This window comes from Megalobrama amblycephala, linkage group LG14 (assembly GCF_018812025.1).
Source record: "Megalobrama amblycephala isolate DHTTF-2021 linkage group LG14, ASM1881202v1, whole genome shotgun sequence".
Taxonomy (NCBI): Eukaryota; Metazoa; Chordata; class Actinopteri; order Cypriniformes; family Xenocyprididae; genus Megalobrama; species Megalobrama amblycephala.
Window position 1 is genome coordinate 46179171 of NC_063057.1, and position 12762 is coordinate 46191932.

The window sequence follows — 12762 nt, forward strand, 5'->3', positions numbered from 1 at the left end:
TCCAGAAAGGTACTAAAGACATTGTTAAAACTTTCGACGTGACTACAGTGGTTCAACCTTAATATTATGAAGCCACAAGAATACTTTTTGTGCAAAAAAACAAAAAAATTACGACTTTATTAAAAAATTTTGTCTGTCCCGTCATACTGCTATGCTATTTTCATTGCAGAGCTTCAGTGTTTACATCCGAATGGCGGCTCAGTATTTGACCAGCTCTGGTCACATGAGCAGCATGATGCATGCATGCATGTGATGCTGATGCAGGAGCAATGTCGCCTATGTGTGGATCAGATACCCTTGGATCTCATCAAAAATATCTTAATTTGTGTTCTGAAGACAAACAAAGGTTTTATGCATTTGGGAAGACATGAGGGCGAGTAATTAATGACAGAATTTTCATTTTTTGGGTTTTAAACAAACATTCATTGAAGACATGACAGAAAATGTTTACATGATTACTCGCCAAGACAGATATTTTGAAATACTGTAATTCTCAGTGGCGGCTAGTGCTAAAAAAAAATGTAGGGGGGGGGATGTTTGATATGGGGTTAAAAAAATGTGAGCTCAATGTGGGTTTATTATCAGTAATAAAGTAATCAAGGTAATCATACAAAAAAACAAACCAACAATAAAATAAACACAATGTAATGTTGCCTAAACCAGCAGCACTACTTGAAAAGAAATTCCGCCCTCTGTTCTCCATTCTGGCTTGCAAATTTCTCAATGACCTTCTGGTTAAAGTCAGTCATCTCAGTCACCAGTTTCTTTTCCATTGACAACATGGCCAATGCATTCAGCATCTCCTGGTTCATGTTGTTTCTCAAAAAAGTCTTAATCCTTTTCAAGGTTGAGAAGCACCTCTTAGCTTCTGTTGTGGTTGTGGGTGTGGTGATGAGGATCTTTAGAAGAGTGACAGTCTCTGAAAAGACTTCTTCAAGATTGTTCTCCATAAACAGCTGGAGTAGGTCCACAGCACCACAACAGCCTCTGAAGTCTTCCTTGCAGTAGATGAGACTAAGCTCTGTCTTCAGCTTACTCCCATTGAGCACTGGATAGGCCTTCAAAGTCCTGCTCAGTGCATCTTCAGGAAACGTTATCTTGAACTGTTCAAACCTGTCCCCTTGCAGCAAGGTGGCACTAACAAGGTGGTTTGTGAAGGAGAACCGTTCCATGGTGTGTCTCAGTATGGTATCGCAGACCTACAGTGAAGGATAAAAACAAAAATTATGTAGTGACAACAAAATGTCTATTTCAACTGCAACATTTAAAATGACCAGTTTAAATGGGTGGTTCATTGTGATTTCACTTTTTTTTTAACTTTAGTTAGTGTGTAATGTTGCTGCTTGAGCATAAACACTATCTGCAAAGTTACAGCGCTGAAAGTTCAATGCAACAAGTTCAAAACGACCGGTTTGGACTACAACGAGCTTCTTCCCGGGTTGATGACATCATAAACCCTGCAAACATGGCCACGGGAACACGCAACAAAGTGGGCGAGGCCATGTCGTGCAGCATAACGGAAGCAGAAGAGTTGTGTACACCGGACGCGAACGGTGCGACTCGTCAATAGATAATAGAACCCATTATAATCAGTGATATTTTCTACACTGGATGCAGTGCTGAAGACAGCTTCCAGAATCTACACAAGTTTAATGCTGGATTTGCACAAAGGTTATTACTGAAAGATGAAGCAGTTTCCACTTTAAAAACAGAAGCTGTTGTTTATCGGCCCCTAACTGTAAAGTACGTTTTATTGTTTGTACATGTTTTTTTAGTATAGTTCTGTTGCTATTTTTTGGTTGCATCAAGGACGTAAACAAAGACCAATGCGTTTTTGCTTTGCTAGCCAGTTAACTTTAGCTAAATTCTAGTACATACTTCAACAAACGCCAACAAACACCAACAAACGTCTATGTTTATAGACAAACAGTTATTCATGCTATAAATTAAACGTTACCTTTACAAAAATGCTACTACTCAGTCATGTATTTGGCTACAGTAAAGATTTAATCAGGATAAAAACGTATATTGAAAGCTAACAAACAGCAGTGACAGCATATCTAAACACTTTGACACAAATACAAAATGAAATACCATTCATAAACGTCCTTTAAAAGCCACAATTGCAGAGGTTCTGCTTGACCCTCTTCATCTGGGTCTGATTCGGGATCAATTTGATACAGTAAAATAGACACCATTATTTACATTTCCACTGAAGCACATGTAACAACCACAACTAATGGTAAGGGGAGTGGCGTTTCTGAATGCTTCAGCGAATCACGATACACTGGGCCAGCTAACCAATCTGAGCACAATCTGTGTATTTTGGAGGGAGTGGCTTCATAGAAGCAGGAAGTCAAACGAGCCGTTCGAATGACACAGAAGTGGAAACAGAAGTGTAGAATAAAGGTAAAATATATGAAAAATGCAGCTTTTTAAAAAAAAAAAAAAAACATTAAGACATGTTAAACTGTGCCCCAAAAACACAATCAAGCCTAGGAAAAAAAGTGAACCACCCCTTTAAGTTATAAAGGGAGAACAGTTTCAATGTTTGAATCCATAATTTCACAGAACCTCATACACATGGACAATATTTTAAAATATCAGCTATTTATAACAATGAGATTCAGAGATGAAGGTCGTAATACTAATGTAGTCCACTAGAGGATAACAAATCCTTTTAGATCTGAAATCACGTACTTCCTTACAATACAGTAGGAGAAAACAGTATGTGACAAAAGTAGTATGTCTGAAATCATAACAGTTTTCATAAAAGAGAAGGCAAAATGTATCTGGATGACCTACTTCCGGCGAGATTTTGAAGTACGCATATAATGGATACTTTACTATGTCATGAGGCGTAATTGACGCTGGTAGGTCACATGATAACGACAGCGCGGCAAATGTAGTATGTCCAAATTACATTCATACTACACATTTATACCATATAGAATGTACTTCTTTAACAGTCATAAAGTAATTACTTATTAAAAATAAGTACCTAGTCAAGAGAGTAGATGTCGACTGTTTCATCAGTTTTGCCGATTAATCGGCGCTGATAGTTTTTCCAGGTTGCGTTCGTTACTGGAGCACCTGAAAAGGGTGTGCTGTCATCTTACAGTACGAAGAGCGGCCTCTAGAGGTGAAATAAAAACTATCACTGGTGCCTCGTGTTGTTTATATTGACACGTGATGCTGCGTGCAGCAGGGACTGAGCACACACTGCACAGAGAGCGCTGACAGATGCGGGTTTAAACCACAGACAGACATCGAAAAGGTATGTATAAAGGTACATGTTGATCATATCATTATAAAGCAATAAATTTGATGACTATATACTGCATTAGCTGAGAATGAACAGCTGAATGTATGTTTGCCATCGAGGCTGAGAGGATGCCATTAGTAACTCAAGGCAGCAGTTAAAACAATGTAACGAAAACGCAAATCTGACCAAAATGTTTAATGTCATGATTGTTACCTTGTATTTGCATTAGTTTATATACAGCTGGATGCTTTTATGCATTTGTTAGCTGACGAAGTTGCATTTTTAAAGCTATTGACGTGACAAAGCAATTTAATATGTTCGTGCAGACATATAAACAAACCAGAAACACATTCATTTTCAGTTCTTTTATATCACTGCCAGTTCATATTTTGTTATTTTGATTAGATAAACATCAAGTGTTCTAAAATAGAAAGCAAAAGTGTGAGACTATACATATAATAATAATATACATTTATGTCATTTCAATGCTCTGGCCTTTGCATAGATATTTAAAGATAGCCATCTTTAAGTATGAATTTATTTGAAACCATTTTAATAATAATAATAATAATAGTTATTAAATAATTCAACTTACGTAACGAAACGCAGCGCCAGTTCCATTTTTTCCGTAAGTAGAATAGGGAAAGCGTAGGACATACAGCGTAAGCTTTTTGAAGAATACAGGAAGTGCCATTTTGGCGGAACCACTTGGAAGGCGATCATTTGTTTATATAAAGCATATACATGTAATTTTTTTTCGAAAATTGACTGAATTGTTTCGCTAGATAAGACCCTTATTCCTCGTCTGATATCGTTTAAAGCCCTTTGAAGCTGCACTGAAACTGTCATTTTGACCTTCAACCGTCTGGAGGCCATTGAAGTCCACTATTAAGGAGAATAATCCTGGCATGTTTTCATCAAAAACCTTAATTTCTTTTCGACTGAAGAAAGAAGGACATGAACATCTTGGATGACATGGGGGTGAGTAAATTATCTGGAAAATTTGATTTGAAAGTGGACTAATCCTTTAAATGTTGGAGCACAAGATAAAATAATAAAAATACCATACTGCAGTGTAACATGGACTGCAAGAAAAACTCACCTCTGCTGCAATCCTTTTATGGACCTCTGGACTAAGCGACCGGCGCCTCTTCACTTGAGAACCACCTGCACTGCTTTGGTCAACCAGGGAATGGAGAGAATTTCTGCAAAGGAGTAAGAAAATGTATAAATTATTATAATAATAATAATAATAATAATAATAATAATAATAATAACAAAAATCACAAAAGAAAGAACAAAGCTGCTACCTGATCTTCTTTATGTCCTGCTGGAACTGCTGGATGCTCTTCTTGATGTGGTCCGAATCTATGTCCTTCTTCTGGAGTTTAGTATAGAGGAGGTCCACATGCGGCATGATGTCATGGAAAAGTTGCAGAAAGAACTTAAAATCCTGATCCTCAAGCAGCATTGCAAAGGCTCTTGCCTCTCTGATGGTAATGAGGTCAAAGTCACCTGAGTCTTGTATGGTTTCAAAACAGCGGATGAGGTCCTCTCTGTACTCAAACACGGTATTGATGGCACAGCTGTGAAAGTTCCATCTAACATCGCTTGAATTTGGTAGTCTCTGGGACACTACTTTATCAAGAACATCTGTGCGCTTGGGTGATCTCGAAAAAAAGCTGGCAAATCCTCCAAGGTCAGAGAAAAAAATTCTCACTTTGGGTATGTGAGACGTGGCCTGTTGCATTATTAGACTGAGTTCATGTGCATAGCAGTGGATGTAGTGCGCATTTGGGTACAGATCTTGTATCTTCCGTTGAACACCTGCAGTGGAACGCCTCATCACGCTGGCTCCATCATATGATTGGGAGATAAGTTTACTCTTCTGATTCTCAGGAAGGATGACAGCAAGACGCTCTTTAAGTGCTGCAGCGATGGAATCAGCTGTAGCTGAATGCAGTGGGATAAATTCAAAAAACCTCTCCTGGACATTGCTTTTGGCATCAATGTAGCGCAGCACAAGCACAAATTGGCACTGTGTGGCAATTTCAGTGGTCTCATCGACCTGGATTGAGAGAAAATCGCTGCTCTGTGCTTCTTTGATTATGTGTTCCTTCGCAACAGACAACATACATTCCAACAGCTCGTCCTGCATGATTTTCGTAGTTCCCTTAAACTTCTCAAGGTGCTCTTTCAACACTCCATCAAGGGAAGCAACAAAGTCCACCAAGCCACGGAATATCCCGGGATTATCTGAGCTCTCTCTCTGATCAATGGCCATGCAAAGCCAGCTCAAATGCGCCACAAAATTTCACACAGTCTATTATTCTAGACAGGATGTGTCGATTTTTTATGACCTCTTCATTGTGCCTTCTAATGCCAATCCTGTAGTTTTCATCTAGCTGTTCAGCAATGCTAACCTTCCCAAAAATCTGTAGCCTCATAGCGTTGTCAAGATGGCTGCGGCTACTTTCATGCCGTTTGCACTTTTCAGAAAGATGTTTTAAGTCACGTACCCCTGTCGTTGCCCAGGGCGTTTCGGTGCCAGGACTTTGAAACAGCAAACAGGGAAAACAAAAAAAGGCGTGACTTACATCGCATCCAGTTAGCCAACTCCATTTGCCATAAGAAGTGGTGGTGAATCCCCGAGTGTAAGCTCGCCCACGATTATTTGACTGCTGCTGAATTTGCAAGTTGGGTCGATCCGGTCCAAGCTCCTTGATCCTTTTTTTTTCTTTGTGTGAACGGCTTGTAAAAAGGTATGTTTGTAAGGATAAAACTGAATTTTCTTTCATCTGGATATTGTGCTTGCTTCCACATTGATCAGTACCAGTCAACTGACAAGCTGCTGAGCGGGAATGAGAGTCATTGAGAACGGTCCAATCACATGAGGCCAAAAATATAAGATATAAGAACAATATTGATTCAAATAATAAAATATAAGAACAATATTGATTCACTAAAATCATTAGTTTACGGACCTGCATACACACTCATTTGGTCGGCGCCCCACACACAGATATAAACGAAATACAATTTTGATTTTTTTTTTTTTTCTCAAAAAAATACATTTTAATATGACTAACAGTCGAATAGTGTAACAATTTTTTTTTATTAATTTGTGATATATTTAACTTATTGTTAAAATGTTAAAGTAGCGGCACCCCTGCGCCCCCTATTGACCAGCCGCCACTGTTGGGAAACATAAATAGTGCAACAAATCGACACATTCAATGCAAATCAACCGTGTCGTTCCAGCCCTAGATTCAATGAATATCTAATCATGTCTGCCCACATGAGGCGACCCACTCCATGTTATATAAAACTGCTTTAGTAAGGACACTCATATGACATTCCTTCAAAAATGTCATTAATTTCTGAAGATGTCAACATCTTAAATGACTGAGTTCAGCTTTGAGAATGAAACCAACCTGTTTGTGTCTCAGTATCTTCTTGTTTCAGGCTGAATACTTCTTCAATCTTCAAGTCTTCAATCTCTTCTTTAATAAATGCCATCGTTTATAATAGTGTGACATGGATCTCAGCTGCTTCACCAGGAGTTTTTTCTGTTTAAGATAAAATAATTAACAAGAAAGTAAATCTCTGGGTGCGTCTCAGGGGCTGTTTACTTGACACCGTTTTCAACTAAAACCAGAAAACTTTTCATGCATTTTGACTGTACATTTACGCATAGGGTTGCCAACTGTCCTGTATTAGCTGGAACATCCCTCAGATTGGGCCTAATTGATTTGTCCCATCTGTGACTGCCCTTGTCCCGTTTATTGACTTCTACGCTGATCTAAAGGCCACTTTCATGTATTTCAAGAAAAGTGGAAGAATTGACGTGTTGTAAATCCGACAAATACGATGGCGGCACCAATCACGTGTTATAAAACAGTTAACATGATCATTATAAAGGTTTTTAAACAATACAACACATTCACTTACACATATTTGAGATTTGGAATATCAAGGTAGATGATGACACAGAAAATTTGAGGAATATTTTAAATAAAAAAGGAAAAACGGAATAAAAGCTATACGTATGTCATACAGCGCTGTTGTGGCTGCAGGTTGTGTCGCCATGGAAATAATAAAGTGAAACATTCTAAAATAAAATACCTTAAAAAAAAACTCACAATGGGGTGCCAGCTAGATTAAACTTACATGTGAAAAGGACAATATTTTGGATTTCTTCATTTATGTTTGTCTTTCTTCAGAAAAAAAAAAAAAAGATATCTTTAACATACATTCAAACCAAAAATTATTCAGACACTAGATATAATGGGGTTTTTTTTACCAGTGAGTGCAGGACGCTATAGTTCATTTATGTAAGTGAGGATAGCAAAATAAACTAAATACAATATTATACCCAAAAATTCTTCATACAGTGGACTACCAGTAAAATTGATAAAAATTTGGGACCAAAAATTATTCAGACACTTTGACCTGACCATGTTTTGTTTAAGTGTTATCTGACATAATTAAGATTTTTTTTTTTCTGGCAGTTTAACTCTGAGATTTTGTCAAATTGGTGTATCCAAAATGGTCAATATTCATATTCATGCATTTTATTCATATTTTATGTTAATCATTTATGGCTTTATGATTTATTAATATTACTTTTGATTTCATATATTCTTGTACTCCTACACCATATATTAATCCTCATCAAATTTTCAAGTATTTACTCTTTATTGTACCCTTTATGGTTATTCTTCTTTTGTATTTAAGAGTATGTATGCTTATTATATTCAGTTGTTCTTCAAGTGTTCCAGTGTGACAGTTCACGTTGACACGTTTGTGGTTAGATATTGGACGTCTGCCAAGTACTGCAGAAGCGATGGTGTTTTCAGAATTAGTTGCTCATTTGAACTTGATGTACCTTTTATATCAAAATATGTCTGTTTTCATTTCTTCAGACATGTGATAATGCAAGATCTGCAAAATTCCCTTAAGGGTGTCAAAACAACCCCTATATCTATTTTCATCTATTTTTGACATCTGACCAGTCTAAGACATAATGGATAAATCCATTTGACAGTTTCTTATTAGACCAAAACATAAGTTTGAGTGGGATGTAAGTTTTCTTATGCTTATGGTATTAAAATGGACTGAGTCTTTGATAGTTTAGCTTTTTCCTTTGCTTTTTCTATTCTCTTTTCGCTTCTCACATATCTTCTGCATCTTCATCTTCTGCTTCTTCTCTTCTATCTCTCATTTCATTCTGCAAATGTCTTAATTTTGTTCCTTCTTTCTGTATATTCTGATCTTCATCTGTTAGATACAATACTCTGGATTTTACAATACTCTAGATTTTATTAACTATTAATTACTTAATTAAAAATTATAAAGAAACACATTAATAAATTTGTTATTCCTTATTCAAATTTGATCTCTGACATATTCATTGCTGGACTGCCTGGATCTCATTTTCTCAAGTTTTTGCATCACATATTTTATTACCATTTTTTTTTTTTTAAACTATAGTGAATAAACTATTAATGAATGAAATGTTCAAGGTGTCTGAATAAATTTTGGTATGACTGTATATAACAAAAGTTTCTGAAATTTGATTGTTTTGACATAGAATTATCCAAATGTGTTTGTTTATGTCAGAGAACATTTACATCTTTTATACAGATACTGAAATGACATACACTGCGTGGTACAGTACAAATATTTTGAGTGTGCCTTATTCTCTGTCCCTTATTTTCCTATAAAAGAGCCACAATTGTACTTTATTTTCCTTTCCTGAAATTGGCAACCCTATTTTCATGCCAGCGGTGGTTTGGTTACCTGAAAATGGGTTTCAAAGTGCAAGTTTTTGATAAAGATACCATTGTCATCTGTATAAACTGCAAAAATGTGAATCTGTAAAAATGGTGGCGGCATGCTCATGCGTATTACGTGTTTAGTCTATTGTATCTATCTTCTTTTTGTTTTCTGTGAATGTGCGAGACTTCTGATTTATTAGCTGCTCTAGGGAAATAATGAGAAGAATATCAAAAGTGCAATAAACTGTAAAATAAGGTGGATAGGAATACACAAGTGCTCTGTAAAAGAATGCATAAAAGCAGAGACGTTGTAGTCTTTCTTTACAAAGTGACATCGCTAACTACTTGTCTAGCATGCCTAATACAGCGTTTTTCCTCCTTAATTAAAAAAAATAATAAATTCGCCATCCAAATGAAAATGCAAAAACACGCTATGAAGTGCTGTCAAGAGCATGCCAAGCCAAAAGGTGGAGATACAACCCTAACTGTAAAGCTAGCCAATCAGAAGCCTGAAATAAAGGTTATTATCGGTTCCGGTTCCGACGTCACAAGCCAAACTCTCCGGTTTTACCGGCTACATGGCAACACTGCAACTGGAGTTTCTGAAAATCTTCACCCTGGCAGGAGTTTTCAAAAAGGTTCAGTTTCATTGACCGGATACTGCGTTTACATGTGAACCAACAGCCAAATATGATTAGCTGATTAGCTAAAACAACACTCAAAACTAGGACTTCAAATTTATAAAAGAACAAATTATACAGGGTTATGATTTATATTTGTATTTAATGATTTGTTTATAACATTTAATAGATTATATTTTCATCAAAATATTTGCTATTGGTTTGTAAAAGTTGTCATTACACTCTTGTTGCATTTACACGGGTTTGACCAGCGTGTGTCGTCAGCGTGCAGCGATTAAAGCGCTTCAAAAGTGAATCATTTTGTGAAACAATTAATTCAGTTGACTCGGACTTCCGAAAAGCCCAATTTCTCTCATCAATACTGGTCAATATCAGAATGAATTTACAATCAACTAATTCAAGATAAAGGGAGCTAAATGAGACGCACCTTTTCTCTTACTGTGCAGATGCGCTTTACTCACAAAAATGAACTTAATTATTGTTGGTTAAAGCATTGCAATATTATATGAAATAAATACAAACTAAACGTTGGACTGAGCTGGGGTTTTTAGCGAATTAAACACTTTAAATGCTGGAAAAACCACAAACCTTTCCTCAGCCAAAACAGATGCAGGAGCGCGGCGCGATCTTATGACGTCACAAACGGCCAGAACCAAAATAAAAGTCCTGATCGCACGCTGACGTCTAAAACAAGTTTGTATTTATTTACTTGCTTGCTTGCAATCTCTTGAACATAGAAAGTCAATAATAACATAAGTTACAACGTAAATCAAATACTAGGAGAAACAGAAACAATGCTAATAAAAAGAAAAAAGAGAAAACAAATCTCTATAATCAAGTATTTTCCATATATAATGGGTAAATACACAATATACCAAATTTTAAAGTCAAAATTATCATGAAAAATTATTTTTCTGTGAGTCTGTATTATTGTTTTAACAATAAAAGCCAAATCACACTCAAATAATTGAAAATACAATCATAAAATAAATGAACAATGCTCTCTCTTCCCTCTTTGCACAAAACACATTTCATGTCGATATCTTTACACCAGTGTTTCTCAACTCCAGTCCTCGGGACCCACTGCTCTGCACATTTTGTATGTATCCCTTATTTAACACACCTGATTTAGATCATCAGCTCATTAGGAGAGTCTGCATGAACTGAATTGAGTGTGTCATATAAGAGAGACATACAAAATGTGCAGAGCAGTGGGTCCCGAGGACTGGAGTTGAGAACCACTGCTTTACACAACTTTGCAAACACCTGTATTCACCAGTGAGCAATCCTTAATAATAAGTGGCTGGAGATTTTAAAGGTCTATTTCCAATTGACATCCTGAAATTTTGATTTCCAGTGGCCTGATTGTATATTTATATCAGCAGCATTATGTAAGTGTCTTTGGGTTCTTGAAAGGCCCTATATAAATAAAACATATTATTCAGTTGGATCATATACTTTAGCATCAGGGCTAGCACCAAGGTACGGCACATCAGGGTGTACTTTCTCATGAAAGTAAGCATACATCATTTATCTTGCTTAACACGTTCATTTTGACGTCATTTGCTTTATCCAGCAAATTAAACTATCATATTGAAGGATGATTGCAACACTGAACAAGACCACCAATACTGTCCAATACTACAAAACACTGCTTTATCCAGCCGAGAAATGTAGCTTGTGTATCATATCATCTGGCCATACAGTGGTGGGATGTTTTGACGGTCTGTTCAGTGTGTATTTCACACAGCAAGATGTGTGAGGGCTTGCACTCTTCAGAAACAGTCACAGAATATGACAATTTTCTGAATAGTGTTTTAAACCTAAACAGACACTGGAATGAATAATTCACTGAAAACTGGTTGAAAGTCTCTGTTCTATCTGGCATCTCTGATGTAATAAGCCTGATTTTCTTTACATTAGTGTTGTTTTAGACTGTTTCAATGCATTTGTTTACTAGATAATTGGCTAATTAGTGGCTTAAAGTGATCTGATCGTAAACAGGGAAGCAAAAACAGGTTAAATGGTTAGAATAGAAATTTCCAGTTACAGGTGCTTGCACCATTGTAGATGCTTAGTTTGCTCCCAAGATCATATAACTGTGTGACAAAGATTACATTATTGACACAATTTCTTGTGCTTCAGTAATTTGTGTTAATTATTATAACGAGTTAAGGGTTTTTGAAATAACCACATCCGTTAATGCATTAACATTAAAGGTGCAATATGTATGATTTTTGCGGTAAAATATCCGAAAACCACTAGGCCAGTGTTATATATTTTGTTCACTTGAATACTTACAATATCCCAAATGTTTGCAACTATTTGTAAATCGTGAGAAAATTGCAATTTTAACCAAGGCTCTGGGACGTCTAAGGAGTCGCCTGTCAATTGCATCATACCCGCGTTACCCTCGGTTTCCGGTTTTATTTTGTAGAAAACATGGAAACACCAAAGACGCTTTAATATGTTACACGTTTTAATAGACAATAGAACAACTGTTTTGACGTATTTATAGACAGAAAACAAATTGTTGTTATATAGGTCAACACGTTTAGTCTTATTGTTTAAATCTAGATTTTTTGCGAGGACCATGCTTTACCATGCCTCAGAGAAAAACACTATTTTTTCAAGTAGCTAACATAGCATAATCAGATGCAGCTTTATTTTTAGTAATACAGAATTGCATGCCATTTATCAACACAAGCCATCCAACATTTAATATATTCTAAAATCAATCTATCTTACTTCAGTGTGTCTCAAACAAACATCTCGAAGCAGCCATCGAGCGAATGCACAGTAACGTTATAACATCATTTTCAACACACTCAAATGCATCTAACTGTGGCATAATAAAAGTTCCATGGCTTGCAGCATGTTGCGCAATCGCTCCAGCGGCCTCGTTCAGCTCCCACAACACTCGGTCCTGCTCTGCTTCATACTACAGTAACATTAATAATCACATCCATGAACATGATTTATTCCCGAGTCCTATCCCTATTCTTTTGCACCGTCCGTTGAAGACCACATGTCCCAAGATTCTGCGCTCAAACTTGGCGTCATCAAGCTACGCCTT

The 12762-nt window shown here is 36.6% G+C and overlaps 1 protein-coding gene across 2 annotated transcripts; it reads right to left on the minus strand.

Annotated features, from left to right (window-relative positions):
- Positions 1-7: 7 nt before the first annotated feature.
- On the minus strand, positions 8-10720 carry LOC125245807. 2 transcript variants are annotated; one of them, XM_048156571.1, is made up of 5 exons: positions 10275-10720; positions 6700-6834; positions 4576-6113; positions 4368-4470; positions 8-1199 (listed from the first exon to the last, which is right to left on the minus strand). In XM_048156571.1, the coding sequence occupies exons 3-5, from the start codon at positions 5547-5549 to the stop codon at positions 669-671; spliced, it is 1608 nt and encodes a 535-aa protein (XP_048012528.1). In that variant the 5' UTR covers positions 5550-6113; positions 6700-6834; positions 10275-10720; the 3' UTR covers positions 8-668. The 2 variants fall into 2 exon arrangements, with proteins under 2 accessions (XP_048012528.1, XP_048012529.1); XM_048156572.1 differs by having other exon boundaries at positions 4576-6116.
- Between the last annotated feature and the right edge of the window lie 2042 nt (positions 10721-12762).

Coding starts and splice junctions, on each gene's coding strand:
- LOC125245807 (XM_048156571.1), bottom strand. CDS start 5,549: ATGGCCATTGATCAGAGAGAGAGCTCAGATAATCCCGGGATATTCCGT. Junction 4,471..4,575: donor CAGGACATAAAGAAGATCAG/GTAGCAGCTTTG, acceptor ACTCCTTTGCAG/AAATTCTCTCCATTCCCTGG. Junction 1,200..4,367: donor ATAAAAGGATTGCAGCAGAG/GTGAGTTTTTCT, acceptor CCTTCACTGTAG/GTCTGCGATACCATACTGAG.